At 38.2% G+C, this 13,297-nt stretch overlaps 1 protein-coding gene across 1 annotated transcript; it reads right to left on the bottom strand.

Annotated features, from left to right (window-relative positions):
* Positions 1–5,545: 5,545 nt before the first annotated feature.
* Positions 5,546–12,073, bottom strand: LOC111572270 (myelin and lymphocyte protein-like). The gene is made up of 4 exons (XM_023275852.3): positions 11,787–12,073; positions 8,973–9,140; positions 7,887–8,012; positions 5,546–6,746 (listed from the first exon to the last, which is right to left on the bottom strand). Exons 1-4 carry the CDS (start codon positions 11,874–11,876, stop codon positions 6,672–6,674), a joined length of 459 nt encoding a protein of 152 aa, XP_023131620.1. The 5' UTR covers positions 11,877–12,073; the 3' UTR covers positions 5,546–6,671.
* Between the last annotated feature and the right edge of the window lie 1,224 nt (positions 12,074–13,297).

Here is a 13,297-nt window from a genome sequence, read left to right as displayed (position 1 = left end):
AAATAGTTTACAGATGTTATTCTAAAAATGTATATTTTTTTTGTCAGATTTTTTTTAATACTTGACAAACATTTTTCTGATATTTAAGTGATTTACTTGGGATGTTTTTTATTGTAGTTATTTTCTATAATTCTCTGGGTGTTTCACATATATTTTTTCAAATGTTAACAAATCTTACTTTATTTTCAGGTCATTTAAAAAGACAAATATTGTCATGATAATTTTCTATTTTATTTAGAACATTGGCTTAATGATATAATTTAAATAATACAGCTCTTTTTGAACATCACTCCTGTCTGACCACAAGATGGCTGCAGAGGTGCAATTGTTGACACACATGAGACATAAACAGGACAGTTTATTACATAATACTAACATAATATGGTTACAGACATACAATAAAACAGAAACATGCAAATAAAGAAAAACAATCATGATATGTGAATAAAGCTGTGATTTTACACAACAAGGTCACAGTGTAATGCCAGTTATGTAATTATGATGTAGAAAAATACCATATGTTAAACTACAACTGTTTCTGAAATCCCTTCTCTACAAATAACTCAAACTGCACGGTCCCCCAGTATGACTGAAGTAGTTATTTTAAATCATAGTGATCCCTTGTGGCTCACTTCTTGCCTATAAAAACAAAGAAAAAAACGAGCAGGACAAACACAAAACTGTGTCGTCTAAACTATCACTGAATGCCGTCTCAGAACAGGGAAACAGACACAGGAGAGATGTTGTCCATAAAGTCAGCTGTTCTGTGATTGAGGTGAATGTTGTCGTTCAGACTGCAGCCTCTTAAGGTTTCCTTCTTCTTTAGTTTCATGGAGATGCTCTGCTATTATCACCTCCCTCATCAATTATACATCACAGCTACAGTTCAGTGACCTGCTGCACAGCCCATCAGCCTTTTATTGTGTGTTGGTCTACATGGGCACAATGTGAGGACTCAGTGTCCTGAAAACAAGACCCCACAAGTTTAAATCATTAGTAAGTTAGGGTAAAGATTAGACAAGTACTGGTACTGGTTAGGGTTAATTTGAGTCTCCAGGCAATGAAAGCTACCCAGTGTAGTGTCCTCTGAAATAATGGGATCATGACTGAGTGTGGCAGCATGCCCTGTAGTTACTCCCTGCTGTAGTCCATTAAACCTGGTTTCATGTTCACGGTGATCTGAACTCTTAGCTGCTGGCTGGGAGAACACAAAGCCTAAATATCTGGACATTACTCTGCCACCCGTGACAACAGACAGTTCATCGAGTCTGTGCAGCCATCAGATACGTGAGTCTGATTATATGTGATTTCAGGCGTCGCCTTCATTCCTGCATTTGCACGACATGCAGCCTATTTATCACCTGGATCAGACGAAGGTAAAGGTGAAATGATCTGTCTGCAGATGGGGAGTTGTAGCTTTACACATCACTTTCCAATGCTTACTGCCCCAAAAAACTGTGATTTTTATTAAAAGGTGTTTCAAGGCATGACACCACTTTAAATAACACATTAACGGGTGGCTCAATATATAATTGAGCCCATGGGATATATCTTGCATACATTTTTAGTAAAAAAAAAAAAAAAAAAAAAAAACTAATGTTTTTATGTTCATTATGATCATGTCTTTACAAATTCCACAATTATTTATTATGGAAACAATCACTTATTAATAAAAAAATGAGTGGATATCACTAGAATGTCAACTAAATAACCATCCGAATTTAATACCAACCACTTTCTAATTAGCTAAACAATAATAAAATGAGCTGATTCAGAAATAGTTTGGATTGTGTTCTTTTTATGAAGTTGAGATAATCATGACAGATATTTCTTTTTTGGCAATATATCACATTTTATATGGAAAATAACAAATTGTACCTGTGCCCGAGAAATCACTTTCCACTAAGTTACCCATTACAAAAACACCTCTCAAGGAAGTGTGTTAATTCCAGATCACATGACCTGCTCATTTTGTTTCTCTGTGGTCATTTTCAGACTATTTTGTGGGCATTTTTGTAGTCATGTTGTGTCTTTCTGTGGTTGTTTTGTGTGTCCTTGTGCTAATTTTATTTCTTTTTTGGTCATTTTCAGACTGTTTTGTGGGTATTTTGGGTCTTTCTGTGGTCATTTCGTGTGTCTATGTGGTCATTTTGTGTGTCTATGTGGTGATTGTGCAATTTTTGTGGTTATTTTGTGTGTCGTTATTTTTGTATCTTAATCTGATAATTATGTGTCTCATTGAGTCATATTGTGTCTTTTTGAGCCATTTTTTGGTCATTTAGTGTTTCTTTGTCAGTTTGTGTCTCTAAGCAGTCGTTTTTGGTCTTTATCAATCTGTTTGTGGTTGTTTTGTCTCTTTTTATGATAATTTTGTGTCTCATTGAGTCATTTTGTGGTATTTTCTAACACAAAATAACAAATTGTATCTGTGTCCGAGAAATCACTTTCAGCTAAGTTCCTCATTACAAAAGCACCTCTTAAGAAAGTGTGTTAATTCCAGATCACATGACCGACTCCACATGATGTCATTTCCTCCTGAAGAAAAGACTGGCAAGACTCCAAGGCTTTCTGAGTTATTTAATATAAAGTAGTATGTGAGCCAAGTGCCACAGGTTTACTACAATATCTTTATAAATAACTCTCCATTTCAATTTTACTCAATTGTTTATATAATATATAGAAGAATGTTTCTCTAAAAATGCCATGTGGTGTTTGGTTATAGGTGGTCAACTATGATACAAAAAGTCCCATAATTATATATCAATCCGGGTGTTTCCTGCAGACTTTAGTCAATTAAATGAACATTATTTGATTTACTTTCTTTCTTTGCCAGTCCAAGCACTCCACTGTTTTGCAGTGTATAGATGTGCAGATAAGTCATCTCCAGTGTTTTAGTAATAGTTTTTAAGTGAAATACTGATTTGTAGGCCAACTGAAGACTTTAATATTCTCCATAAGCTTTTTTTTTTTCTTTTTTTCCAGCCTTGGAGGCCATAGCACCTGGAGGCTAGCACAACATCTTCTGGCTTGCCGAGCTAAAAAACTGTCCAGAAAAATGACTTGTACTACTTTTAAAGCAGTCCTCAAGCTTAGCTGAACCTATCAGACTTTTAGGCATATTGTGACAGTTGGACAACAACTTTTTAAAAAATTTCACGTCACCTTCCACATGACAGAACAAAACCTAATGCCTGATCAGTGGCTTTTGGGGCACCTGTCCAATAAAAAACCCTAAAAATCAAAGAAAATGGTGGTCTAAATCAGACCTGTAACCAGCTGTGTCTTTGTGTCTTGGCAGTGGAGCAGTGAGGCAATGTTCCCACCATCAGGACAAACTGAAGTACAACACTGCCCTCTACAATTTTCACAAGTGTACTGTTATTTCTGAGGTTTCAGCTTAGCCTGAGGTTCTACATACCTTAGGTCACTTGGTACCCTGTACAGTTATCACATCAAACATTGTCATTTTTGTTATTTGGCACTAGTCTGCTGTGGGTGTCGCTGTTTTAAAGAGCCCTTTTGGTGAAAATCAAGTTCTTTACCTTACTTTTACCTATATACAGACACTTAATGGAAAAAATAAGCAGTTGACACCATGTTGGAGCATTTACACCTTGAAACCACAGCATACTGATGACTTCAGACAGACTTTAGACGTTCAGGGTCTTATTTGTTCCAGATCTAAAGAACTCATCCTGCAGCGAGTGGGGTGGGGTGGATGGACAGGCAGCGACTTCATAGATCTGCACCTTTAAAATAAAGCAACACTGTAGAGCTTCATCTGAGTCATTTCAGGACAGGGAGAGATTATTTTCATGATGTACACTGATGAGTTTTTAGGGGTTTAATTAAGGACCAGTGAGGGGTTTTAAAGTGTTGAGCTCACAACGTATCAGTTGTTGCTGAGTCTGTGAACAACGTTTAACAAATGAGCTCAGACTGTCACCTGGAAATGACTCTGAATAGGCCCCGCCCACCTGACCGACGCCCTCTGTAGCGTGTTTAGCAGAGTGTGAACTCTGGCATCTCTGCCCTCCCAGCTTCACTTGATGTCACTGCTAATGAAATATTCACGTGTCACCCGCCAGCACCCCTGCTCCACCTCAGGTTTCCATGGAGACGTCATCACGGCATGTGGAGGCCTGTTGGCGTAACTGTAAAAAGCCGGAGAACAGTGACGGATCAGCATGCAGAGGAGAATATTTGGTCTTTTTTCAGTCTGATACTAAAAAAATCTATCAGGAAATATGCCAGACTGTCAACGACACTGATGCACACACATGCTTTACACACAACAGACATACTGTAGTTACACTCATAATGGGGCGATGGAGGGTTAGTTCCACATGCAGATAACAGGCAGAATACTGAAAAGCAGCGTTTGGAAGATGATAGCTAGAAGATGTTGTTTTCATGCTACAGTGCCCCTGGAGCAGGAAAGGTTAAGGGGCCTTACTCAAGAGCCCAACAACGGCAGCATTGGGGTTTGATCCTCTGACCTTCTGATCAGTTGCCCATAGACTAAACCATTGAGTCCCGACTGCACTAAAACAATATTCCCTACGGCACTGAGAGCGCTGAATCCTAACGTCAAGACCAATAGGGACCACTTGCAGAAAGGTTGATTACTGAAGTGAGGTGTAGCTGGTGACAGACTTAGTATCTACCCTCATCGACATTAAGGTGTGTTCTTGTTAAGTCCATGAAGGCTTATGACTGTCCAACTGTCAAGTCTTCATGTGCTCGAAGGTTCTCTGACAAATATTTTGGCCCAATCCCAATCTATGATCACTAAACCCTTATGGATTTAACTGATGTCATCTGGTGCGTGACTATGTACAAGTCATTTACCACGTGACTCTTATTTCAGAGTCAAAGCATTTAAAGAGAAGCATATTTAGAATTCATAACAAGACAAAGAATGGTTTTGGCTTTGAATCACTAGTGAATAATGTATTCATGATTGAAGATACTTCAATATATTTAAAGATGTACTTGAAAAACCTATGAACGGTGATGAAGAAACAAATCTGTGTCAGAAAGCGACAAATGTAGTTGTACTACACCGGTTCTGTCAATTGAAGTGGTCAAAGCTTGTCAGTTGATCACAGTTGACCTTGAGGCTAGCTGGACCTTTGCTGCATGTCTTTCCTCACCTAACCCATGTTTTCTCTTTTATTCCCGCTACACTCCCTAATAAATCCCAGAAAGAATAATAACTTTGTTGTGTTGCATCTTGTTTTGTATCCCTGACTTAGAATGCAGTAAAGCCCTGCAGAGCATCTAGACCAAAATATCCAACAGACCTTCTGACCAAGTCACCATTTTTACACTGTTAACAGCTGTAAGTCCTCACAACCCTGTGAATATAAAATAATGCTGTGGACTTGACTCACTTGTTTTTTTTCTTCAGTTTTTTTGTATTTGCATTTGGTTATTTTTTTTCAGTTTTGTAATTGAATGAAGTAACATAAAACTCGAAACTGTGAACATGGGAATACCACTATTACTGTGAGTGAACAAAAGGTTGAAACCTCAAAAAACGATCATTTAAAATCTGTCAAAATAGACACATTTATTCATATTCAATAAATTCACTCATTTCAAAAAATTACAAAAATGAAGCTGACAGGCTTACATTACAAAAGAAAAAAAAAGCATCTTTTACATCCTGGTTGAATTCTGATCCACAACTTTATTCAACTTTCCTCTTTTTGACAATGTTGATAAATTTATAAAAAAAAAATATAAAAACAGCCACACCAGGCCCCTTTGTCTAATCAGAATATCAAACTACAGCGTTGTGTTTCTTTGGTCTCAGATGTTTGACGAGATGTCAGCAGTTTCTCCTCAACTCTTTTCAGTGGTTTCTTTCCAATAACGGGTTCAGCTTTTCACACCAAATCAAACTCTTTTCTGTTACTCCCTCTACTGCTAATCATCTGACGACCCTCCAGATCTATCTAGGGACCCTTTGGAGGGGCCTGTTTGTGAAATATCCAACTGTATGCAAAGTAACTCATGATATTACATCTGTCACAGGGTTCTCTGCAAACTGAGGACATTTACTTTTAATATTTTAAGCCAATTCTGCTGATAAAACTTTTAATTAATTAGAAATTGTATTGGAGTATTTGCAAATCATGATGTTTGTACATTTACTTATTTAAAGGATATAAAATATTTATTCCCCATTGAATGTGACGATTTACCGCCTTACACAGCTGTCTACGTCATTTAGTAAATCTGTTGTTTTTACCCTACAAACACTTCAAAGACAGGATTGATTTTCCATTCAAATGTGAATTCTGTATTTTCTTGTGCGCTTTGTCACATCTAGAGACAGTTGCTGTGTGACTGTCTGGAGGTTTTCTGTGGATCCGTTAGCAGAAGAGATGAAGCAGGTCTGTGACACGAACCATCAGGGTCGGCTGGCAGTAAAGTCTCAGCTCACGTCCTGCTTCAGAGCGCTGGACACTGTGAGATGTGCTGAACCAGATGTTGCTCCACAGCTTCCTCTTCCAGTAGAGAGCAAAGCCCAAACTCCCACCTGAGAGCCTCCATCACCATCAGCCCTTCCTTCATGTCAGCGTGCCATATCTTAACGGATTTTAGGATAAAAATCAGTTTTGTGCTGGTGTCGCCCATGGGGCTCTACAGGGCAAAAACTTCTAGAAAGATTTCCATCGGATGGCAGACAGGATGGTGTGAATGAAGTAGAGCAGAGTCGCCACGTATGAGAAAACCTGAAAAGAGAAAGAGAACATCAGCGGAACATTTGCATGGATGAGTGGTTAGGAAGCCACCAAAATCACCTAAATCCATTCTCTAAAGAACCATAAATATCTGATTCATGATAATATGGACACAGCACCATACCTGAAAAGCCAGTAGAAACAAATCATTATACTAAATATTATTATAATAAAACTATTATAGAAGAATACAAAACTACAACAAAGAAAAGCAAGACTACTACGGAAAGATACAAAGCTACAATAAAAAGATCTTAAGCTACACAGAAACAAAATGTCTGCAAAGGGACAAACATCTACAAAAAGATGTAAAACAACCATGCAAGTAAATAAAATTAAAAACAATAAATCTACAAGAGTTGAAGCATTCTTTTTTTTTTTTGAAACAGTGATATTTCTACATCTAGCATTTCTTCTACCACTGGATGAACCTGTTAAGAGAATCTCAAATGATTCAGTCTTTTAAAGACTCAGTCTTGTTTTGTCTGTCTATCTGTCTGTTCACAACATTACTCCAACACGGATTAACGGATTTGGATGAAATGTTCAGGGAAGCTCAGAAATGACACAAGGACCAAGTGACTAGATTTTGGCAGTGATGCAGCTTATAGTCTGGATCCACAGATTTGTTAAAGATTTCAGTATCATTGCCAGATAGCGGCACGGTGTCACTGTAGCCATGACAACAAGTGAACACTACGTCAGCTGCCTGCTGATGATCACATGATTGCGATCCTACTACAAATCCACCACTGTGGACTTATCAGGACTTTTCCATCAGAAATGATACAAGGAACAATTGATTAAATCGTTGGCGTGTTTCTGAGTCCCATCAATTCCTGCCGCCTGCTACATATTTAGGTCACGTGATTTGGTATTCGTACATAATGTACAAATACATAACACATGCTTGTGCTCAGCGCAAGGTCATTTTGTTTGTGGGTACATCTATATTAAATGGCCAAATTCTATGGTGCTGTGATTTCTGCCACGATTTTTTTTCAAGATTTCAGCCATTGGACATCATACAATGACTGAGCAGCCTTGGAGGAGTGCTGCACTCTGAGTGCTTTTCTTGTTTTAAAATTACTTTTCTAATTTTCTGCTTCAACACGAAACCGCCTGACTCACCACTGCAGCGATGTCCAGCTGGTAGTTTTGGAAGCTGGACCCATCTTTCATTTCCAGGGTCACTTTGGCCAAAGCCACCGAAGCGCTGAGGTAGAAGAAAGCAGCGATGCCGTGATACACAAAGTCCTGACAGAGGGAGAAGAAGAGAACAGAACATGGAGAACCTTCTCTGTTCATTCAGTTATGTGGAGAATGCAACATTCCCTGTCTGTGCTGGCATTGAGTCAAAACACACTATTACACAATCCTTTTAAAATCGGTGCGTCACAGTGTTTTGTTTCATTCACAGATTAGTTTGGAGACACTGAATAAAATCTGATAGGACAGAGTGAATAAACCTATCTCCTCACTCTGATGACAAAAGAAAACACTGGCTTGTAATATGTATTAATTACAGTGGAGGCTCATTCTGTGCTAGACTTTGCAACAGTTTGTTGTAATATGGTGATGAGACTGTGTTCCCTGATTGTGTGTTAAAGAAAGAGGCTCTAGAGATTCATCTGACCTGGAAATTTGCATTTTTTTTCTTTGACATCCTTTTGAACGTATCAAAAGGAAGAGTTTTCAGAACTGTCTGATACTATCAAATGCTCATAAAAACTGTCACAGTATGAATTGATTCTTAATTTGCTTATAATTCAACTGTTCTGCCTTGGAATTGTGCTTTTGAGTGAAAAGTTGCTGTGTCATTACAGAAATTTGCTAAAACCAACGGCTGTCTGGAAGGAAGGACACTAGTAATGAAGGAATATTAAAGTCGCCTAAAGAATATCAGGTAGGTAACAGCAGCTTCACGACATGAACCACTACACAAACATGAATTAATCTGTGAAATAAATCCAACAGTATGTCATAATGGAACACTGCCGCACTTTTACTGTTCATGCTTCAATTTTGTTGTTAATATATTACTCTACTTCTACTGAGTTAACTAAGTTTTGGTAGAACGTTCAGGAAAAGATCAGACTACTTCTTCCACTAGTGGAAATCAGACTGCAAACTTCTAGATCCTACAGTTGGTCATTTCATAGAAGTTTTCTACCTCATAGTGGTACTTTTGTTTGGTAAAATGTGTGGAGGACTTACTGCTGCGGCCCAGCTGCCCTTGTTGTGATGCCCCCCGCAGGCGAAGATCAGCAGCCAGATGAAAGTCATGACGAAGCAGAAGACGGAGACAAACATGACCCAGCCCTGAGGGTTCTGTGGCACCACGAGCGTGCACGCCACCAGGATCCACACCAGTCCGCCGAAGATCTGCAGGAGCACAAAACCACACAATCTAACTTGCTTCACTTATTTTACTGCAATTTAGGATTTTTTTTTATTACTTATTAATCTGCTGATCATTATATGAAAGGTGGCATCTTTTAATATCTTGTTTAGGAAACAGCCAAGATATACTAAAGATATATGTGGAATTATTTTTTTTTTTTTTTTTTTGCAGTTTTTGGTTGAAAAAAAATCCCAGTCAAGATTATTAGATTTTCAAAATTGTTGCAATAACTTTTTCTGCTGATAGTAATTGTTTGAGCTCCGAGCTTCTTGTTTGATTATTCAGCATTCCCTGGCTTGATTGAAACATGCCAGTCTGCTTCGTTCATGTTGTCGTAGTTTGATTTAAAAAAAAAAAAAAAAAAAAAAAAAAATCTTCTATTAGCTCTTTTAACCCTCCTGTTGTCCTCATTTATGGGCACCAAAAAATATTATTTCCTTGTCTGAAAAAAAATCCAAAAATTCAGCAAAAAATTCCCCAAATATCTGAAAATTTGCAAAACTTTCAGGAAGAAAATTACAATAATTCCTTAAAGGTTTCCCTTAAAAGTTTCACTTAAAAAAAAAAACAACCCAAATTTGGCAAGAAAATTCTTGTAAATATTTTCAAAAAATTAATAAAAAATATTCCAAAAAAAATCCTAAAAATATCTAAAGTGATTACATATATATCAGTAAAACGTCTAATATTTTCTTTGAGAAGATTCACATAAAAATCAACCAAGATCCAGAAAAATTCGCTGGATTTTGGTTGATTTTTATGTGAATGTTCTTAAGAAACGTTTCTTTTTTTCCCACCAAAAAAAACATTCAAAGATTTCCCAAAAATGTTGAAAATGTGGACATCAGAAGTTTCACTGTGAAAATATATTTTTTTTCCCCACATTTTCAAACTTTAAACCGGGTCAGTTTTGACCTGCAGGACAACACAAGGGTTAAACTGATTCTGAAATACTGCAGAGCTTCATGAGCCTAAGCTGTATTATATCCTCCTTTATGCTCACCATAAGCAGTGTTTGTAGTGAACCGGGTTAAACACAACCTGGACCTCTCTTTGTACTGATAACACAGAGATGAAACTGATATCCATCTGACTCAGAGGACAGAGAACAAGAAGATGCAGCTAAATGACAGAGTGTTCAGTTAAGTTTAGTGCTTGAACTATTATAAAACCCTGTTAAGTGAATGCACACGTGACCACAGCTTGTGTTTCCATCATTTTGTCTAGTCTCTGTTTCCAGCTTGGGCGTCGCTGCCTTCGTTCACTCTACACCTCTAATGATTGACAGGCTGCATTATTCATGGAGCCCGACCCTCCTCCACCTGCTGCCATCACTGCTGGACTCCACCTACTCACACACTGGCGTGAGTTTGAGTTAATGCATGAGTTAATGTGAAAACACCTGCAGCATTCCTCCACTTGGTGACGTCTCTAGGTGTTGAATGTGCAGCATGAACATACGACACGTCTTCATGGTTCTCATATCAGTGTGTTTTTTCTTTCTGATCTCTGCTCCGTCACACAGGCTCACTGTAGGAATCATATCTCTCCTGTCTATTGTCTGGCTGCTGTGGTCGCTGGCCCCTGACATGCTCAGTCTGCATGTTTTGTTGTAATACTGATGCATGGAGATTATTCATTGAACACATTCACATGAACATTAACTCTGGATCTCCAGTTTCTTTGAGATTCTAACGATTCAGTCGGCTCACCAAATGAGCTCTGAGACCAGAGAACAGTACTTGGGTCAATTTTGAGATGTTATTCTGCTATATTTATACCATTTTTGCACTAAAATTTGTATTTCACTGTGAAGAAACAATTGCAGCTATGCTCGCTTACTCAAACTTGTTTATTTGGGGTTAAAGGTTTCAGTTGTTTTACTCTCTATGTTTCTTAGCTGTATCAGATATGAATCATAAAAATATACATTTCTAAATCAAAGACTTTAAAAATAAAACATATTCCTTTTGTTTTTAGTCATCAGTGGATTGTATATGAACATATCAACCTACTTTGTCGGACTGTGTTTGGAAACACTACAGATGAAATCAAACCTTCTTTTAAAGACATCGGATTCTATTTAGCTGTGTTCTAGTTGTAACTGAGTCACACATCAGTCCACATGTGATCTTTCTTTTAGTAAACATGCTCAGAATTACCATCAATCTTAGCACAACCTCTATTTTGGTGAGAAAAAAAGTACAAATATCTGAAAATTTCCTCTCATTGAAAACAGTGTGACAGGTTAGGGAGTGAAGGTGAAACATGATAGAAAATGTCCAAATCAGCTAGCAGCTGCAGGCTCAGCTTCATCGTATGAAATATGTTGGTCTGATCCACCGATGTTTGAAAGACTACAGCAGCATTCATTCTGCAACAGGTTCACCAGAACACACAGCATGCAGTCACAATGCCCACTGCAGAAAACAACCTGAAAACATTAAATTGATTTAAAACGTTTGCTCTTTCAGTAGTTTTCTGATTGAAATGAGCCTACATGGAATGTTTCTATCCGTGCCTAAAAGCTGCGTAAAAGTGACCGCATCGTGCGCACAGCTAAGCAGAGAGCCCCAACAGAACAAAGTTTCCGTCCTATTAAAACATCTACAGCGGCTGTTTCTTACCAGTTCTGGTAGGTAGAGGATGTCGGGGATAGTCGTACATATTCCGACCCCGCTGGGGAGGTTCCCCATGGTGGCAGTGTTGGAGGCCATCCTGCTGCTGCTGCTGCTGTTGCTCAGACTGACTTGGACTCAGACCAGCTTCGGTTTAAACCAGGACGAGACGACTGGAAGACCGGAATCCCCATCAGCAGAACGCAGACACGCCCGGCGGCCCGCACCCACCGGAGATGCTCAGACTGGTCGTTCGCCAGATGAGCATCGCCGGGTGTTTGGACTCATTGTGACGGAGGGCCAGAGAGAAACGCTCATCTATGTTGGACCAGGGACTCACTATCACCATGACAACATGCAGCAGCAACATCAACAACAACAACAACAACAACATCAACAACAGCAACATCAACAACAGGAAAAATACTGAAACAATGTCTCTGTCTAAATATGCAGATTTAAATATATATTATTTAAACTGTTTTTTTGTTCATGGTAAAATAAGAGTAATTTACATTGATTAAGAGGAGTTAAATATTTACAGTTGTGTAGTAAGATAACTTCAATTCTTCATTTGAAGTGTGTGGATGATTTAAAGTGTTTAACAATTTAATTTTTATAATTTTACAATATGTGGAAATAGGTGGCTGTGATCATTGCACCTTCAATTGCTTCTTGAGTCAGAATGTGTGGCTCTACAAGTCATTATTCAGCTGTTGAAAGTGGAGCCACCCAGTTTTTGACTGCTGTTTCTTCCATTATTTTGCAAAATTTGGAAAAGAAGTATTAATTTTTTACACCGTATTTTCATTGTGCATGAATTTAAGTGAGCAGTTCAACTTGTGAATTGCCAAGACAGGAATTTTCTCAATGTCAAGCTGACTTCCTCATTAATTAGAACTTAGAAAATGACTGTAGTTAATGGATAACTGTACAGCATTTTAGCGTCCCAGGACACAGTGTCCTCTCTGCGCATCCAGGAATAATTCCTGGGTGTGTTTAGCCTGGCTTACCACAAAGACTTAAAGCATGGGGAACCTGTTAGCCTTGTTCTATCAAAAGGGGGGAAATCCACTTTCCAGTAGCTCCAGCAAGTCTGTTAGATTTTTATGTTTTTTCAACAAGTGTATAATAAGAAATGTAAAAACAAGCCATTGCGGTTTATGCAATTTTAGCAGCAGTTAACTACACACAGAAGCAATAAATTAGGCAGAGAAAAACCTGATGGGCACAATTTTAAACATAACTTTGCCAAATTACCAGGAGACAGAAAAGAAGAACAATATGTGGAAACCAAACACTAGATAGATCGGACAGAAAACTACGGTCCAAGTGGAGCAGACTATGTGCTCAACACATTATATCACCAAAACTTCAGATTAATGAGACCCTGCCAGATACATTATCCATATATGAACATTTTGTGATCATGGGATTTTTGGCTGGTTGTCTACTGTTAACTAAACACACGCTACAGAATGAGCAAAATGCAAGACATAACTAACCCAGTCTCCCAAAAA

Source organism: Amphiprion ocellaris, chromosome 4 (genome assembly GCF_022539595.1).
Source record: "Amphiprion ocellaris isolate individual 3 ecotype Okinawa chromosome 4, ASM2253959v1, whole genome shotgun sequence".
In the NCBI taxonomy this organism is placed as follows: Eukaryota; Metazoa; Chordata; class Actinopteri; family Pomacentridae; genus Amphiprion; species Amphiprion ocellaris.
Note: the sequence above shows the minus strand (reverse complement) of the source record. Positions and strands in the feature narration are given on the sequence as shown.

Coding starts and splice junctions, on each gene's coding strand:
- LOC111572270 (XM_023275852.3), bottom strand. CDS start 11,876: ATGGCCTCCAACACTGCCACCATGGGGAACCTCCCCAGCGGGGTCGGA. Junction 9,141..11,786: donor TCCTCTACCTACCAGAACTG/GTAAGAAACAGC, acceptor GTGCTCCTGCAG/ATCTTCGGCGGACTGGTGTG. Junction 6,747..7,886: donor AGCTGGACATCGCTGCAGTG/GTGAGTCAGGCG, acceptor TTCTCTTTTCAG/GTTTTCTCATACGTGGCGAC.